At 41.1% G+C, this 14,287-nt stretch overlaps 3 protein-coding genes across 7 annotated transcripts in view; 2 read left to right on the top strand and 1 right to left on the bottom strand.

Annotated features, from left to right (window-relative positions):
* The window catches only part of dgcr6 (DiGeorge syndrome critical region gene 6), an 11,764-nt gene extending 5,058 nt beyond the window's left edge, over positions 1-6,706 (top strand). Inside the window, exons 1-6 of one of the 2 annotated variants that reach the window (XM_031743950.2) lie at positions 1,810-1,908; positions 2,078-2,189; positions 2,312-2,472; positions 5,451-5,551; positions 5,636-5,776; positions 5,891-6,706. In XM_031743950.2, coding sequence (XP_031599810.1) covers positions 2,086-2,189; positions 2,312-2,472; positions 5,451-5,551; positions 5,636-5,776; positions 5,891-5,968 — 585 coding nt within the window. In that variant the 5' untranslated portion in view covers positions 1,810-1,908; positions 2,078-2,085 and the 3' untranslated portion in view covers positions 5,969-6,706. Of the gene's footprint in view, positions 1-1,809; positions 1,909-2,077; positions 2,190-2,311; positions 2,473-5,450; positions 5,552-5,635; positions 5,777-5,890 lie in introns of those variants that run through there. The other variant, XM_031743943.2, reaches the window with a different exon arrangement.
* LOC116323570 (rasGAP-activating-like protein 1) overlaps positions 1-10,581 on the bottom strand; it is a 25,262-nt gene extending 14,681 nt beyond the window's left edge. For 3 of the 4 annotated variants that reach the window (XM_031743927.2, XM_039620719.1, XM_031743936.2), the window contains exons 1-2: positions 1,254-1,694; positions 913-969 (exon numbers count right to left, since the gene is read on the bottom strand). In XM_031743927.2, coding sequence (XP_031599787.1) covers positions 913-969; positions 1,254-1,318 — 122 coding nt within the window. In that variant the 5' untranslated portion in view covers positions 1,319-1,694. Of the gene's footprint in view, positions 1-912; positions 970-1,253; positions 1,695-10,494 lie in introns of those variants that run through there. The other variant, XM_039620720.1, reaches the window with a different exon arrangement.
* Positions 6,715-14,287, top strand: slc7a4 (solute carrier family 7 member 4). Its single transcript, XM_031743961.2, has 5 exons — positions 6,715-7,416; positions 8,539-9,602; positions 9,694-10,400; positions 10,491-10,599; positions 12,221-14,287. The coding sequence occupies exons 2-5, from the start codon at positions 8,621-8,623 to the stop codon at positions 12,436-12,438; spliced, it is 2,016 nt and encodes a 671-aa protein (XP_031599821.1). The 5' UTR covers positions 6,715-7,416; positions 8,539-8,620; the 3' UTR covers positions 12,439-14,287.

The raw sequence follows: 14,287 nt of genomic DNA, 5'->3' as shown, positions 1-14,287 counted from the left end.
TAATTTTGCATTTAGGCAAGATTTTGCAGGATGTGCTTTGAAATAAATGTCCTTTGATCTACTTTTTTTAAAGGCATTGCTGGGGAAACATTTGATTTATTTTTTAATAAAAACAAGCAAATTGCTAGCTTTTGAGAAATACTTTTGAATCAAAACCATTCATACATCATCCTGCCAAAATGGCCTAACCCTTCATTATTACCACCAACTTTTCTCTAGTGTACCAAAATCTAGCAGCTGCATCATTTATGAACATTACACTCAGAGGACTCAGTTGGCCAGTAACACTACAAGTGCAACATAATTAGTGTGAGCATCTTCAGTGAATCATTGTGCTGTTTTTCCCTCACCACCCCAGATGGAACAATACCCACTAAATTCACCCCGTGTTCTTGTGAAAGTCCACAGCAAAGCAGTTTCTGTAAAGAAATTTGCTTTGCAAAGCAAACAATCCTGCAGTTTACTACAGCTGCTTTCTAAAACTACCATCTTCTGTCTGAACAGCTTGGAGGATGAATGTGCACGTCTTCACCCAATCTGAAACCACCTCTGAACTGGTGTATTCTGCTCCGAGCTCCCAGCATTCACCTGGCTTACACCGGGTGCTCACTGCAATAATTGATGCACCCTCTCCATGGTTACCTGTGGGTGTTTTAAAGGCCAGACCAGTATCAGGTTCTCTGTGATGGAAGGACCACGCTGTGGGTACCACAGCACTGATCACACGCACTCCACCCTGGTTTACATGTGCAGAGTAGCGGGAGCACAGCCAGAAACTAATGTAAATATATGAAGTGTGATGACTCAGATCGCAGCATATAGATAAGAACATTATCCAGGTGCAGCTCTGGATAAAACACCGTTATTTTACGTTTATCGTGCACATCTTAATAAAAATCAGGGAGAACTCACCTGGCAACAACTTCATTGTCAACTTTTACAATGCAGTAGGGATCACTGGTTCCGGAGCTTAACGACACAAAGAAAAAAATGACAGAATGAGACAAAGCATGGCCAGTTTACCTGGGGGTAAGCTTAATTTAATCTTCCCTCGTCTTTAATTATACTCAGGTCAATGTGACTATCTCTACTCCAATTCAATTAGCTAATTTACAGGAAAGAGCGCACCAGAAATGGCTATATGACATTTTTTTTCTGATTTGACAAATAGCTAAGAAACAATGCAGAGGCTGTGTATATTTTAGTAGATAAGACCTGAGCACAGAAGCGCATGCCATTCAGAAATTACTTACACGTCTTTGGCCGGGAGGTTCCTGCCCTCGACAATTCGAAAATAAAGAGATGTGTTTTTGGCCATTTTAATCGTGTGAGCCACTAATCCAGTTTCTCCTGTGCTCCCATACGCGCTGTTATAAACAGTGCTCTTCCCCTCCGCAAGTGAGTTTTCTTCGTTTCATGACACCTTCAGCTCGTGACGGCGCACTGCCCACCAAGCAGCGCGCGACACAGGCGCGCCTCGCGTCCAGCCAGCTGAGGTTAAACGTCACAGGTCACGGCGTGTGCACCACAGCTGGGGATTTAAGCTCTTATTTTACAATAGGTGTTCAATGTGAATAAACGTAATCGAAAGAATTGCATTTAAAAAATAATCTTCATATGGCACATAGCTTATAGTCTTTAACTGACATCATTGCATTTATGTACTCAGTCGTGTTAATTTGTCATGGTCTGAAATGTATTATCATATCTGATAATTAGCCTATAAGGTCCTCTCAGAAGCGTCTTTTTTTTTTTTTTATACAAAGCGCCACCTAGCGTGCATATTTAACTATTTCATGCGCAATTATAGACAGGCATCTCGAAAGTCGCCAATAGGGGTCTTAGTTAGCTTGGTTAGAAGTCTTAACAGCTCCAAACTCGTCTGTTTCGTTTTCTAAAAGTGACTTAGTAAGTTTAGCACGGTTTTGTGCACACACGAAGCTCATTAGATACAAAATAGCCTTCAGTAAATAACTTATATTATTTACTTCTAGAAAAAATGTAAATATAGAGGCGTTAAATTTGTCGATGTTGTTACTGTTAGCTAACTGAGTCCGTGCTGCTCTCATCTTTCCAGATGAAGAGATGGACGGTTATCCCAGTGTCACTGGGGGGGATTCTACACAACAACAAGAAAGACATTACTACCTGTTATCTGAACTGCAAACACTGGTCAAAGACTTGCCGAGGTATCGTTACTTCCTCCACCTAGTTTAGAATATTGCTGTGATATGAAGAGGCACCTTTTTAAAGCTGTGTAACTGATCTCTAGATGATTTATAGCTTGTTTTGCTTTTTCCTTCGTGGTTAGCTCCTTTCAGCAGCGCCTGTCCTACAACACGCTGAGTGACCTTGCTCTAGCCCTGATAGACGGGACGGTATATGAGATTGTGCAGGGCCTGCTGGATATACAGCATCTGACAGAGAAGAATCTCTACAATCAGAGACAGAAGCTGCACTGTGAACACCAAGGTTTGTGGACTGCTGAACAGGAAACGCACAGGACACGTCCCCTGTTCCAGCTTAGCTGGTTTTCATCTTGTCTGATGATGTTTGACAACATTTCAACCACATTCCACAGAAAACGATTCCTATGACTCCTGCGTGGTCCAGAGATGTTATCAAATGGTGATTAAAAATCTATATAAAGATTATAATACCCATAAAATACAACACTGTTGTAAAAAGGACACATAACTAATGCTATAGCAATTCAATCTATTTATACTACAGGCATTAGTATGAAGCAGGATTTTGTCTTATTCAGGTTACTTAAGCATTAACTCTGGGGTTTCTGTACTATGAAGATTTTTCACTTCTCACCAGGGTAAATCGCCATGGTAATCATCCCCTACTAACCAATGAGTTCTCTGGAAAATAGGGTCACCATTCCTGAGAGGTCCCTCAGATCTCCTTGTGCACACAGAAGTGCAAGGGATCTAAAGTTTTTTAATAGAGTCTAAATCTTTGTGTTTGGTGGGACAGAAAGGATGCTAAAGGGAGCAGTGCAAAGAAGTCTTTGTGTTTCCCAGCATCAGCACTAAATGTAGATTTTTATATGCAACTATATTCCTTGATTATTATTATTTTTTTTGTTGGTTGCAAACATCTTTTCAACATTGTTATTCTATAAACATTAATGTGTTATCCTAAAATAGACCACCAATTTGTACTTGGAGAGCTTATATCAAATTTATGCAGACTAAGCCTAAATTCTGTTTTTATATTTATTCATTTCTGTTAGACCATGTCTTTTAAATATTAATTTAATGAAGAACTTAATTATAATCTATCAGAGTTGTGACATTGATAATTCTGTTAACTCACACAGTGTGTACTTTTGCCTGCTTTCTTTCTTGGCTTCAAATGGACTAAACTTCATTAATATGACAGCTCTTTTCTAGCTCTTTTTCAGTTTACTCCTATAATCCTATATTACTTTACAGTCCATTTCCTCATACTGCTGTGTTGCTTTCAGTCTGAATTGTGTGTTTAACCTTGTCATAGTTTTAAAATTAGTCATTCTGTTGCCAGTACACTTATCAATTCCTGTGATCAGTCAGATGGCACCAACTTTCATGTTAATGCACAGAGCAAATAATGCATTAACTTAGTGAGTTGATAACCAGCTTCACGACTGATTATCTTGATTGCCAGTGTTAGGGTAAGAGAAGCCAGAGAACAGAAAGATACCCTGGGTATGTTGAACTCGCTTCATAGTACAGAAAAACTATGACAGAAGTTAAAAATGACAAAACATTTAAAACCAATAATAGTATTTGTGAGATTATTAACCTTAATTTTAGAAAATATATGTATATTTAAAAAAATGTATATATTAAACATAAAGTCAAAGATAAAGAGGGGTTCAAACTCAGATTAGAGCCACTACTCCTTCAGATTGAAAAGAGCCAGTTAATGTGGTTTGGCCTCCTGGGTGAGGTGTTCCCGGCATGTCCCACCGGGAGGAGGCCCCGTGCAGACCCAGGACATGCTGGAGTGATTATATCTCTCAGCTGGCATGGGAACACTTGTGTGTTCCTTTGGACAAGCTGTAGGAGGTGGCCGGGGAGAGGGAGGTCTGGGCTTCTCTGCTTAGGCTGCTGCCTCCCATCGATGGATGGATGGATGGATGGATATTTTTCTACACATTACCACTTGATAAATTCAAACACACTATTAATGAGGTCTTCCACCAATCATTAAGCACATGCAAGCCAGCGCCTCTGTAAACTCACAAACTGAGCATACAAACTAGCATAAATGTAGTGATGGTTTGATGAAGTCCTGTGTAGAATCTTTTAGGCTAGTTGCTTCACCAAAGGGCAGATGACACAAAGCCCTGTTCAACAGTTCAAGTGCTGACATCTGCTGGTCATTCAATGTACAGCAGCCCTGCTTTGATAATACATGTGAGCTACATAACAGTCAATACATAAATGTAATGATGTATCAATACAAAATACCTATATGAGGTCCTGTGTGTATGTGTAGAGAGAGAGAGAATGCCTCTAACTGACCATGCTCTCTGAGATTAATTTAAGATGTATGTTATTATTGGGAGATATGATGTCGCCTTTTTGGTGGCTCCCTAATGTCCTTGCAAGTTCTTGATGATCCTCAAAATCACCCCAGATCCAGTTCATGCAGAAAATAAATTCCTGCGTTTTTTCAACAGCTCGAATCACATAATGAGACACTCGCGTCACTTCAGAGAAATGGAGCCTTGTTTATCTTTGGTCATGTGATATTCTGAGGAGTGGTACAGGCCTCGACATGGGCTTCATTTGGACACACCCCCTTATTCGACACAGGCCTCAAGGCTTCAGTTTCAGACATACCAGCCCTACAGAAATGAGAAAGGGTTGAGAAAAATGATCCTATAAGTGTTGTATTTGTAAAGAACTCTTGCTACAGATGTCCAGCACGGAGTGAATGACACGCACCAAACCATAGCCATAGGCGAGGCTTATGTTATTTATGAAAACACAAAGCATCTATCAGGTGAAAATGTGTAGGCTGGTTGATACAAATTGGAATAACTTATTTCCATGAGGCCCACTACACTTGTGATGCAGCTCAATTTTAGGTCTCAGTTTTAAGGGATCAGCAGGTCGTCATCTGAAGATAGTGACGTGGATTTGGTACTGTTCATGTCAACCCTTGGCTCATACTGGCAGAACTATGCTGCTATTACACAATGACAAAACTGCAGACAGCGACATCAGGAACACAGAAAAGGAAATGTATATAGAGTTGTCACCAGTTCACAGGAACACCATTTAAACTGGAACGCCCGCCATTCCTGTTGTCTGGTATTTGTTGATTAACGTCACTAACTTCCCCTGAAATTCACCGGTGCAGCAGGTATTACAGTTGCTTCTTGAGAAAGGAAGCCTTAGTTGTCTTTGCAGATATTTGTTGATTAACTGGTTCTCTTTTGTGTGCAGCACTCAAACAAGACCTTGCACGAAAACACAAAGATGCCCTGCAGTCATGTAAGTCTCACAACCTTGTGCTGCTCAAGGCAAACCAACAAGCCGAGCTAGAGGTAAGCACTGAAATTCTAACGTCTCTGTTTACTGAATGGTGTTGCCCTATGCTTTTAGTTTACAGCTTTGTGTTGTTGTATCAGGCTCTGGAAGTTCGTGTGCGAGAGGAACAAAAAATGATGGATAAGAAGATCGTAGCAGAAATGGATCAAAAAGTGATAGACCAGCAAAACACGCTGGAGAAAGCAGGAGTCCCTGGGTTTTACGTCACCACTAATCCTCAGGTTAGTTAGCTAATGACTAAAATGTATACTGAGCCCTCAAATACAGGTAGAGTAGTACTTTGTGACAGAGCAGAAGGCCAACACTAGCTGCTCTTCAACCTCTCTGTCTTTCAGGAGCTGACAATGCAGATGAACCTACTTGAATTGATCCTTAAGCTTCAACAGAAGGAGTCTCAATCTGGACTTCTATGAGGATGATGATAGAGCGACCTATTTGTGCCAAACAAAACTGAGAAAAATTGGTCACAATCCAGTAACCGTGATCTGCCCCTGGGATCGGCGAACATACAACACTCCTGTCTTCTAAGAAGCGGCAATTTCAGACACATGCTCTGAGTGCTCTTTTCATCAGTGTCATGTGGAAAAAAGCTGCTTTCGAAGTATTGAAGTGAGATGTTGCAAGACACAGTGACGCGGTAGCAGGCTGTCACAGCTTAAATATCACAGCCTGTAACAAATTAAGACGGGGTTTTGTTATTAATAATTTAAACAGGTTTACCAGCCCTGACATGGGGACACAAGTGCCTCCCGAGACGCATTAATTCAACACTTAAAGGAGAAGTTTCGCTGATTTATGCGGACAGAGAAGTAACTCTGAGGAACAACGTATTGCTTTCTGGCGAGAAAATTAGTTATTTGATGGGTTTTTTTTTCATGATATTTATTTAAAATGCGTAAATAGAAACACTCTTTGAAGTGTTGTCAGTTCGACTGTTCTGACTGTTTTTGTTTTTTTGGTGTGTTTTTTACTTTACTTTACTTTATTTGAGCATTACTGTAATAGTTCGTACACTGTCATGTGTTTTTGTGGATGTTCTTTTTGTTTCAATTATTTTGTACTATTGGAGAAAAATATTCATGGTTATCATAACTGAATACATGAATAACGTTATCCATTAAATAAATAAAAGTGCAGCCTAGCAGAATTAATGATTGCCTTACGTTGTTTTTATTATTGTTTTTTTGTTAGACCTTAGGACAAAAAACAAAACTAACATCAACTATTATCCATCATGTTATGATGCTGTATCAAGGTTTCATCTTCATGTTAACTACACACTCAGTATGCGATCATGGTGACAAACTGTATACAGGCAACAACAACAAAAAATGCCTGCAAAATTATACAAAACCAACTTTGGTACTTCCTCTCACAGCAAGCGTCTCAGGACAATGATTTGCCATGATGGTACACACATTTTGAGAGGCGCTCAAAAGGGAAAAAAGATACCAGAATACGGACTATAGCCCCAGTTTTCCCCTTTATTTCCAGTTCCCCCATTCAGTTCTCATGGATCAGACACTTAATCATAGAGTTTTATTTTAATTTTCAGCTTTTTCAGTTGTGTTTTACTGGCTACATACATGCACATGGTAAATTCACTTGCCATATATTCACCTGTCATGTAACCATAGGGACCCCCACCCCCCGGGAACCCTGTGGATTAAAAAATGGGTGGAGCCCAGCGGGGAACCCCTTTCAGCTGGAGCTGCGCCTTTAAGAAGCAGTCAGTCAGGGCAGTGCATGTTAGTTTTATTCGTCTGTGCACCTTCTGCTCCATCACCAGACGATGTACGCCGGTAACTCGCTACAGCTCAGGACCCGCAGCAGCACCGATGACGCATCTTGAACAGCGACGGTAAAGCAATCGTTGACTTTTTAAAATGGCATTGCAGTCGTTTATCATTGCAAACGGAGCGTAGATCAGAAACTCACACCTATCTGTGGAAAGTGTGATGTAGCGCCGCATTTCGTCCACATCCAGGAGAGAGGCAGGGCGATGCACTGGTGTGATCCTCTCTCTGCCTGCGTTTCCATTTTGTTATAAATTATTAATTTGGCATTTAAAAGGACGCACATTCAATAATCCGCCTGATCTTATTTCTGTTATTTGATGGTGGGCAAGCACGCTTTTATACGTGTAATGTAAACGGCTGTCGTTGTAGCACAGCGGTCTTATTTGTAGAGGGGAATAAAGCGTTACGTAATTATAATGGAGGCATCCTGTTGTCGCCATATGCCGATCGAGGCCAGGAGTCGGATGTTGCACCGCCCAGAGCGATAGGAGAAATATCTGGAATTACTGAAATAAAGACTAAATATATCAAAATAATCTGTAATATATATGTATTTTTTCTAGCTCTCTTTTCCAACTCTGTTTGATGTTGTAATTTTACACATCAGTGATACCTTTTAGATGACGTGGACTGGCCCACCGTGTTGAGAGGGCAGTGCCACTCACTATTGACTCTTGGTTTAAGTAGAAAAACATGAAAGCAAATAAAAAGGTAAAGATTTAAAGATATTTTGGCATAAAAAAAGCTATCACAAACTGGCTGGTGATCCTGGTTATCAGCTTGTATGAGATCTAAAGCTTTTTGTTTTTGTAGATTGTAGAGGATAGGGTGATTAATTGTGGGTGTATTAAAACGTAAGAAACTGAAGTTTGACTTCATGTATGTGACTTTTTTTTTGTCCAGTATCGCGATCGTTCTTGTGTTATTGCCTCTATGACCCTTCTGTGATTGGGAGTAGGACCTATATTCAGATATGTTATGATTTATGCTGTATGAATGAAGATATTGTCAAATGTAAATGCAGGACCTTAAAAATCTCTATAGATGGACATGGACATCATTTCTTTAAATGTACAGCTTGAAAGAGAACTTTGTGTCCAAAGTGGCATTGCACACATAGTATGCATCAGCTGCTTTGTGAAAAATACATATTTAGTCACGAAATGCAAATTGCTTTCTTGCAGGTCCTCTTCATAAGCAGGTAATGGATCCAGTGTGACTGCTGCACCACCAACCTGCCCAGCTGGCCTGCCTAACTCTTTAGCTATGGCAACCTGTCCGAGAGGCTGTGCACCAGTGGTGCGCCTTTGTCAGAAACTGAACCGCCTCAAGACACTAGAAGATGACATGATGGCCACGTCCCTCAAACGCTGCCTCTCCACCCTGGACCTGACGCTGATGGGTGTCGGGGGAATGGTGGGCTCTGGCTTGTATGTTCTGACAGGAACGGTGGCCAAAGACACAGCCGGGCCCGCTGTCATCATATCTTTCGTCTTCGCAGGTATTGCTTCTTTATTGGCTGCCTTTTGCTATGCTGAGTTCGGAGCGCGCATTCCCAAAACGGGATCTGCCTACATGTTTACTTACGTCTCTGTGGGGGAGGTGTGGGCCTTTCTCATCGGCTGGAATGTGATTCTGGAGAACATGATCGGTGGGGCTGCGGTGGCTCGTGCCTGGAGCGGCTATCTAGACTCCATTTTTAACCACGCCATCCAGAATTTCACAGAGACGCACATTATGCAGTGGAACGTTCCCTTCCTCGCGCATTACCCTGACCTGCTCGCAGCAGGAATTCTGGTGGTTGCCTCATTTTTCATTTCCTTTGGCGTCCAAGTGTCCTCTTACCTCAACCACATCTTCTCCACCGTTAGTATGGGGGTTATTGTTTTCATCCTGGTCTTTGGCTTTGTGCTGGCTGAGCCAGCCAATTGGAGCCAGGAGCAAGGGGGCTTTGCACCTTACGGCATGTCGGGAATACTGGCAGGTTCGGCCACATGTTTCTATGCATTTGTGGGCTTTGATGTAATTGCTTCCTCAAGTGAGGAGGCAAAGAATCCACAGAAGGCTGTCCCTATCGCCACTGCTATCTCCCTTGGATTGGCAGCAACAGCCTACATCCTGGTCTCCACAGTGCTTACGCTGATGGTACCCTGGCATACACTGGACCCCAACTCGGCTCTGGCAGATGCCTTTTTCCGCCGTGGTTATAGTTGGGCTGGAATTGTTGTGGCAGTCGGTTCCATATGTGGTGAGTTTGATTTAAATGCATTATGTTTATCAGCTGTATTGATTTATCAGTGCCATATTTTGACTTGTGTCCTCTTTGTTCCACTTTCTAGCCATGAACACTGTGCTGCTCTGTAATCTCTTCTCCCTCCCTCGGATTGTGTATGCCATGGCAGAGGACGGATTGTTCTTCTCCATTTTTGCAAGAGTCAATCCCATCACCAAGGTTCCTGTTAATGCTATTCTGGTGTTTGGAATCCTCATGGCCACCATGGCTCTCAGCTTTGACCTGGAGGCCTTGGTTCAGTTCTTGTCCATCGGGACTCTCCTGGCTTACACCTTCGTGGCAGCGAGTGTTATCGTGCTGCGCTTCCAGCCTGAGAAAACCAGCTCAAAGGGAACGCCTTCTACATCTCCCAACCCCAACAACGAGCCTTCCCCTGTCCCCTTGGAATCTCAGACCATATCTGAGGACAGCGAGGAGCCAAAGCAGTACGAGTCCTTCTCAGACAAACTCCAGTTGGTAGAAAGGCAGAAGCAAAAAGAGAGGCGTGGCGTGGGGCAGCTGAAGGCGTGCTGGGAGCCGTACCTGGACAGGCTGCTGGGGGACTGTGAGCCGGGTGAGGTGGTGGCCTTCTGTGTGCTGACTTTGATAGTGAGCTCGGTGTCCCTCTGTGCTGTGCTAGAATTTGGAAGGAAACAGCTGCAGCTGCCGTTGTGGAGCTTCACAATGCTTCTGGTGATTTTTAGCTTAGCCTACATTCTCAGCCTTGCTATTATATGGGTCCATGAGCCACAAAGAAACAACAAAACATTCCAGGTGAGCTTTTACAGACATTTTCAAGTCTATATTAAAAAGAAGGAAAAACTGTACTACTTAGAGACTGACAGAATGTTTATTTTTATAAAGGTACCTCTGGTTCCATTGACTCCAGGTGCCAGTATCCTCTTTAATGTATTCCTCATGATGAAGCTCAGCCTTCTAACCTGGATTCGATTCACTGTGTGGATTGCCATAGGTAAGAGGAAATCAGAACTTATGCAGAAAATATTGGGGCCACTAAAAGATTTCAGTATATTCCTCCAAAAATATATATTTTTGCCCAACTTAATTGATGGGCAGATAGATTTACTTTTACACAGCCTGCTCATGCAACTATCTATCCGCACAAACACTGGCCGTCTGTGTTATCTCAGGAAGTAGTTTGAATACGCTACCATAAAACATCTGCCTTTTGTTTCACGTGAACTTAATGCAACCTACATAAGTGTTACAATAAAAGGCTGGTAATAAAAGAAAAAGCAGAAAAACCTTTTATTATCAGTCCTCTGCGGATGTAGGTACTGGTCAAACAGCTTTTTAATGTCCCGTCTGTCAGTGGGAATCACTTGGGAAGCGTAATTAGCTGTATTAGCTTAAGGCTTCTCTGGGCCACTAAACTGTTTAAACTTCCCTGTCACACTGTTGCAAGTTAACAAGATACACACTTGTGGAATATTACTGTTGACAGGGCTTCTGGCTAAATTCTCACTCCCTTGAGGAAGGAATGGATACTTATCTCCCATAGTGTAATAATGGAGTGTGATTTTTTTTTTTTTAAATTTAACTCAAAAGTACTCTTTTGCTAAAGTAATATTAATAATATTAGGCTATGTAGATCAATACTGGTTCACTGTTTGAACTATTACATCAGAGGAAAAGCAGACTGGCAGAAATCAACTTTCCATTCTGCTCCCTTTGCTTACAGTGGGGGAAATACTTATTTGAACCCCTGCAGAATTTCTAAGTTTGATCACTTAAACAGTATCCCATTTTTATGCTTTGATTTTAATGGAGAGGGTAAGAATATCAACCAGAAATCCAGAAAAAAAAAAAGCACATTACACAAAACTTATAAATTGATTTGTGTGTCATTGCGTGTTATACAAAGTTAGACAAAAATTCAACCCTGTGCAGTTGTCTAAAAGAAAGATTTAGCTACAGAGACTGTCCCAGGCTGTAAACACGATCTTTTTGGCTGTTAATCATAGGTCTCTAAGGAGATTGGCTTACTTTTGGAGCTAGCCTCAAGTGGCCATTTGAGAAACTGCAGTTCTTGACATTTCTGAACTGGCCTCATTTTTCACACTCAGAAGTTGCAAGTGCATTAAAAACTAAGTGAAAGCTGCCCCTCAAAACTAATAATAGTTGCATTAACTTTAACTCTGTGTGGTGTTAACCGCTCATTAGCGATTGTTAGCAATGCTAACCCTTCTATGTGACCGAATGATTGTAAACTTTTATACAGCTATACAGTAAACTTTCAGATCTTTTATACAGTCACTGATGTGACGACATTGAATGTAACAACCTGCAGGCTTTGCATTTGAGCGTACATTAGCATGCTGACTGTAGTATTCGTCTTAAAATGCCATCTAAGATGGACGATAACTACAATATCAGTTCATTTGAAAATTGTAACGTCACTTCTAATATATTAGCTACACTTAAGTAGATTAAATAATAAATTTCCATCATACATACACCTTCATCTTCTGCATCAAACACACGCACAAAAAAAGAAGCATTTTGTAGCCGTGTGCTGTTATGTAGAGTCAAATTCTTGCTCTAGCCAGTTTTCCATCTTGTCTCTCGCGCAGGTCTTTTTGTGTATTTCGGTTACGGGATCTGGCACAGCAAGGAGGGAATACGGGAGCTGCAGCCCAAAGACATGGCCGCACGCTATGTGGTGCTACCCAGCGGCAGCCTGGTAGAGACAGTGCAGTCCGTTCAGCCCGATAGTGAGCTGGACACCTCAGCGCACCACATCGACGGCCCCGCTGCCTCAGCAGCCGAGGAGTGCAACAGAAAGAGATAATGTGTGACCAGTCGTAATCATTAAAACTGCCCGGTGTGTTGTCGCCCAGTCATATGCTGTACTATAACTAGTGTACTATCTGCATCTCACTCCCTTTAGCACGTGACAGGCTATACTCGTTGCGCTGCAAATGTATGCACACCACAGTCTGGGGGATGCACTCCTTCTGTCTTATTGTGAAGCCTATTTGTATATCTTGTAATATTCAAATGTACAGTAGAGAGCTTTATTACTGTCCTGTAAACATTAAGCATCAAAGTTGTGTTACATGCCCTAAGACCAGCTCTTTTCTTGCAACCTTGCCAGTTTGTCAGATTCCACATGGTTGTACGTTATATATGGTGCTTTCTTTGTGACAAACAGTGAAAGTTTTTTTTTTTTTTTTAATGTTACCACAGCTGTGGAGCTGCAAAACCAATATCTCCTCTTTTTGCTAACGAAGTGGAATATCATTTAATTCAGTTAATGCATTGTTTCCTGTTTGTTGTAATTTGAACAGAGAAAAGCACAGAGTTCAGTTTTTTCCTTTATCAGATTGAGATTCTTCTCCCCAGAGCTGGCTTTTGCTATTTGGTAATATATATTCCCCAAGTATTTTTCTTTAGGACAAAGTATTTAATCCTATAATATAAGTAATACTCTATGTATTTATTTTTCAATTTTTACTAGTTATACTCTTCTTTTACACATTAGCTTAGCCATTCTTGTCTCTGTTATATTTGTGTGTCACTCATAAATTTTGCATGTACTTCTATTGGTCTATAATCAGTAATTAGGTGGTTGAACACTTCAGTTGTTCTGTTAAATCTCCTAAATCTCATCCCATGACCCACTTCTTTCTTTCATGTCACCGATCTTGCACTCTCAGTCTTTTTCTCATCCACCTTGTAGTCAGCAGCCCCTTTCACTTCTCCCCCTGTCAGCATGAGATTATGTAACAAAGCACGGCGATTGTTGAGACAAGCTGGGAAAATGTTGATAAATGAATATCAGTGGAAACCTATCAAACGGGAGTCTTCACACACAAATACTGCAGTCACTGGTCGTTACGTTAAACTGGGATCTGCACCGCTCCCCTGAGGGCCTCCATAATCCCAGCAGATTTACTGCGGTCCCTGTCGCCAGTCTGCAGCTTGACCTAGATTAGGGAAAGGCGCATCTGTGAGAGCGCTCATATCAGATGGATAGCATTCCCACAGTTTACACTTGTGTCAATAACTGAATTTAAATGAGCTTTTATTTCTCAATCACATATGTTACTCTGTGTATTAAAAACAAGTTTATTCTGATTTTATTCTTCTCAGTTTATGTTTGCATGTGTTACACAAGAAACCAATGGCCTTAAACATGTTGTAGTCAATGTGTACTGATGTCCAAAGCGAAAACACTCAGTCTGAATGGTTCAGTTATTTATTTGTCTGATGGAGAGAAACTGTTATACTGCACACCATGCTTTGAATTATTAAACCAAAACACAAACATAGGAAAGAATGTACACTATTAGGCATTTGGCATAGTTTTAAAAAAGGAGTCAGGTTCAAGAGAATTTTGTACAACTTTGCACAGTTTGCAATCTACTGTCTTGTAATTTTGTGTCACAGTTCTGCTTTTAATGTCAAGCCGGTAATAGATATTCATACTGTGGTGCTTTTTTAAGCTGAACGTTCTCACACCCTTTTCTCTGTCTTTTTTGTGCCAGCAAGCACAGTTATAAATGGTCCAAATCTTTTCTTACTTCTGAGTAGTATTGTACTCTGTTCTCTGCACAAGTCTCAAATCTTCTTCTTATCAAGTCTGTTGTGGTGAATGTCTATGTAAAATGCAAAAGACTAAAAAATAAATGTTTTGA

This window comes from Oreochromis aureus, linkage group 12, assembly GCF_013358895.1.
Source record: "Oreochromis aureus strain Israel breed Guangdong linkage group 12, ZZ_aureus, whole genome shotgun sequence".
Lineage (NCBI taxonomy): Eukaryota > Metazoa > Chordata > Actinopteri > Cichliformes > Cichlidae > Oreochromis > Oreochromis aureus.
Note: the sequence above shows the minus strand (reverse complement) of the source record. Positions and strands in the feature narration are given on the sequence as shown.

Excerpts from the sequence above, each read along its gene's own strand:
- slc7a4 (XM_031743961.2), top strand. The coding sequence starts at position 8,621 with ATGGCAACCTGTCCGAGAGGCTGTGCACCAGTGGTGCGCCTTTGTCAG. Across the intron at positions 9,603-9,693 it reads GGCAGTCGGTTCCATATGTG|CCATGAACACTGTGCTGCTC; the intron begins GTGAGTTTGATT and ends TCCACTTTCTAG. Across the intron at positions 10,600-12,220 it reads CACTGTGTGGATTGCCATAG|GTCTTTTTGTGTATTTCGGT; the intron begins GTAAGAGGAAAT and ends TCTCTCGCGCAG.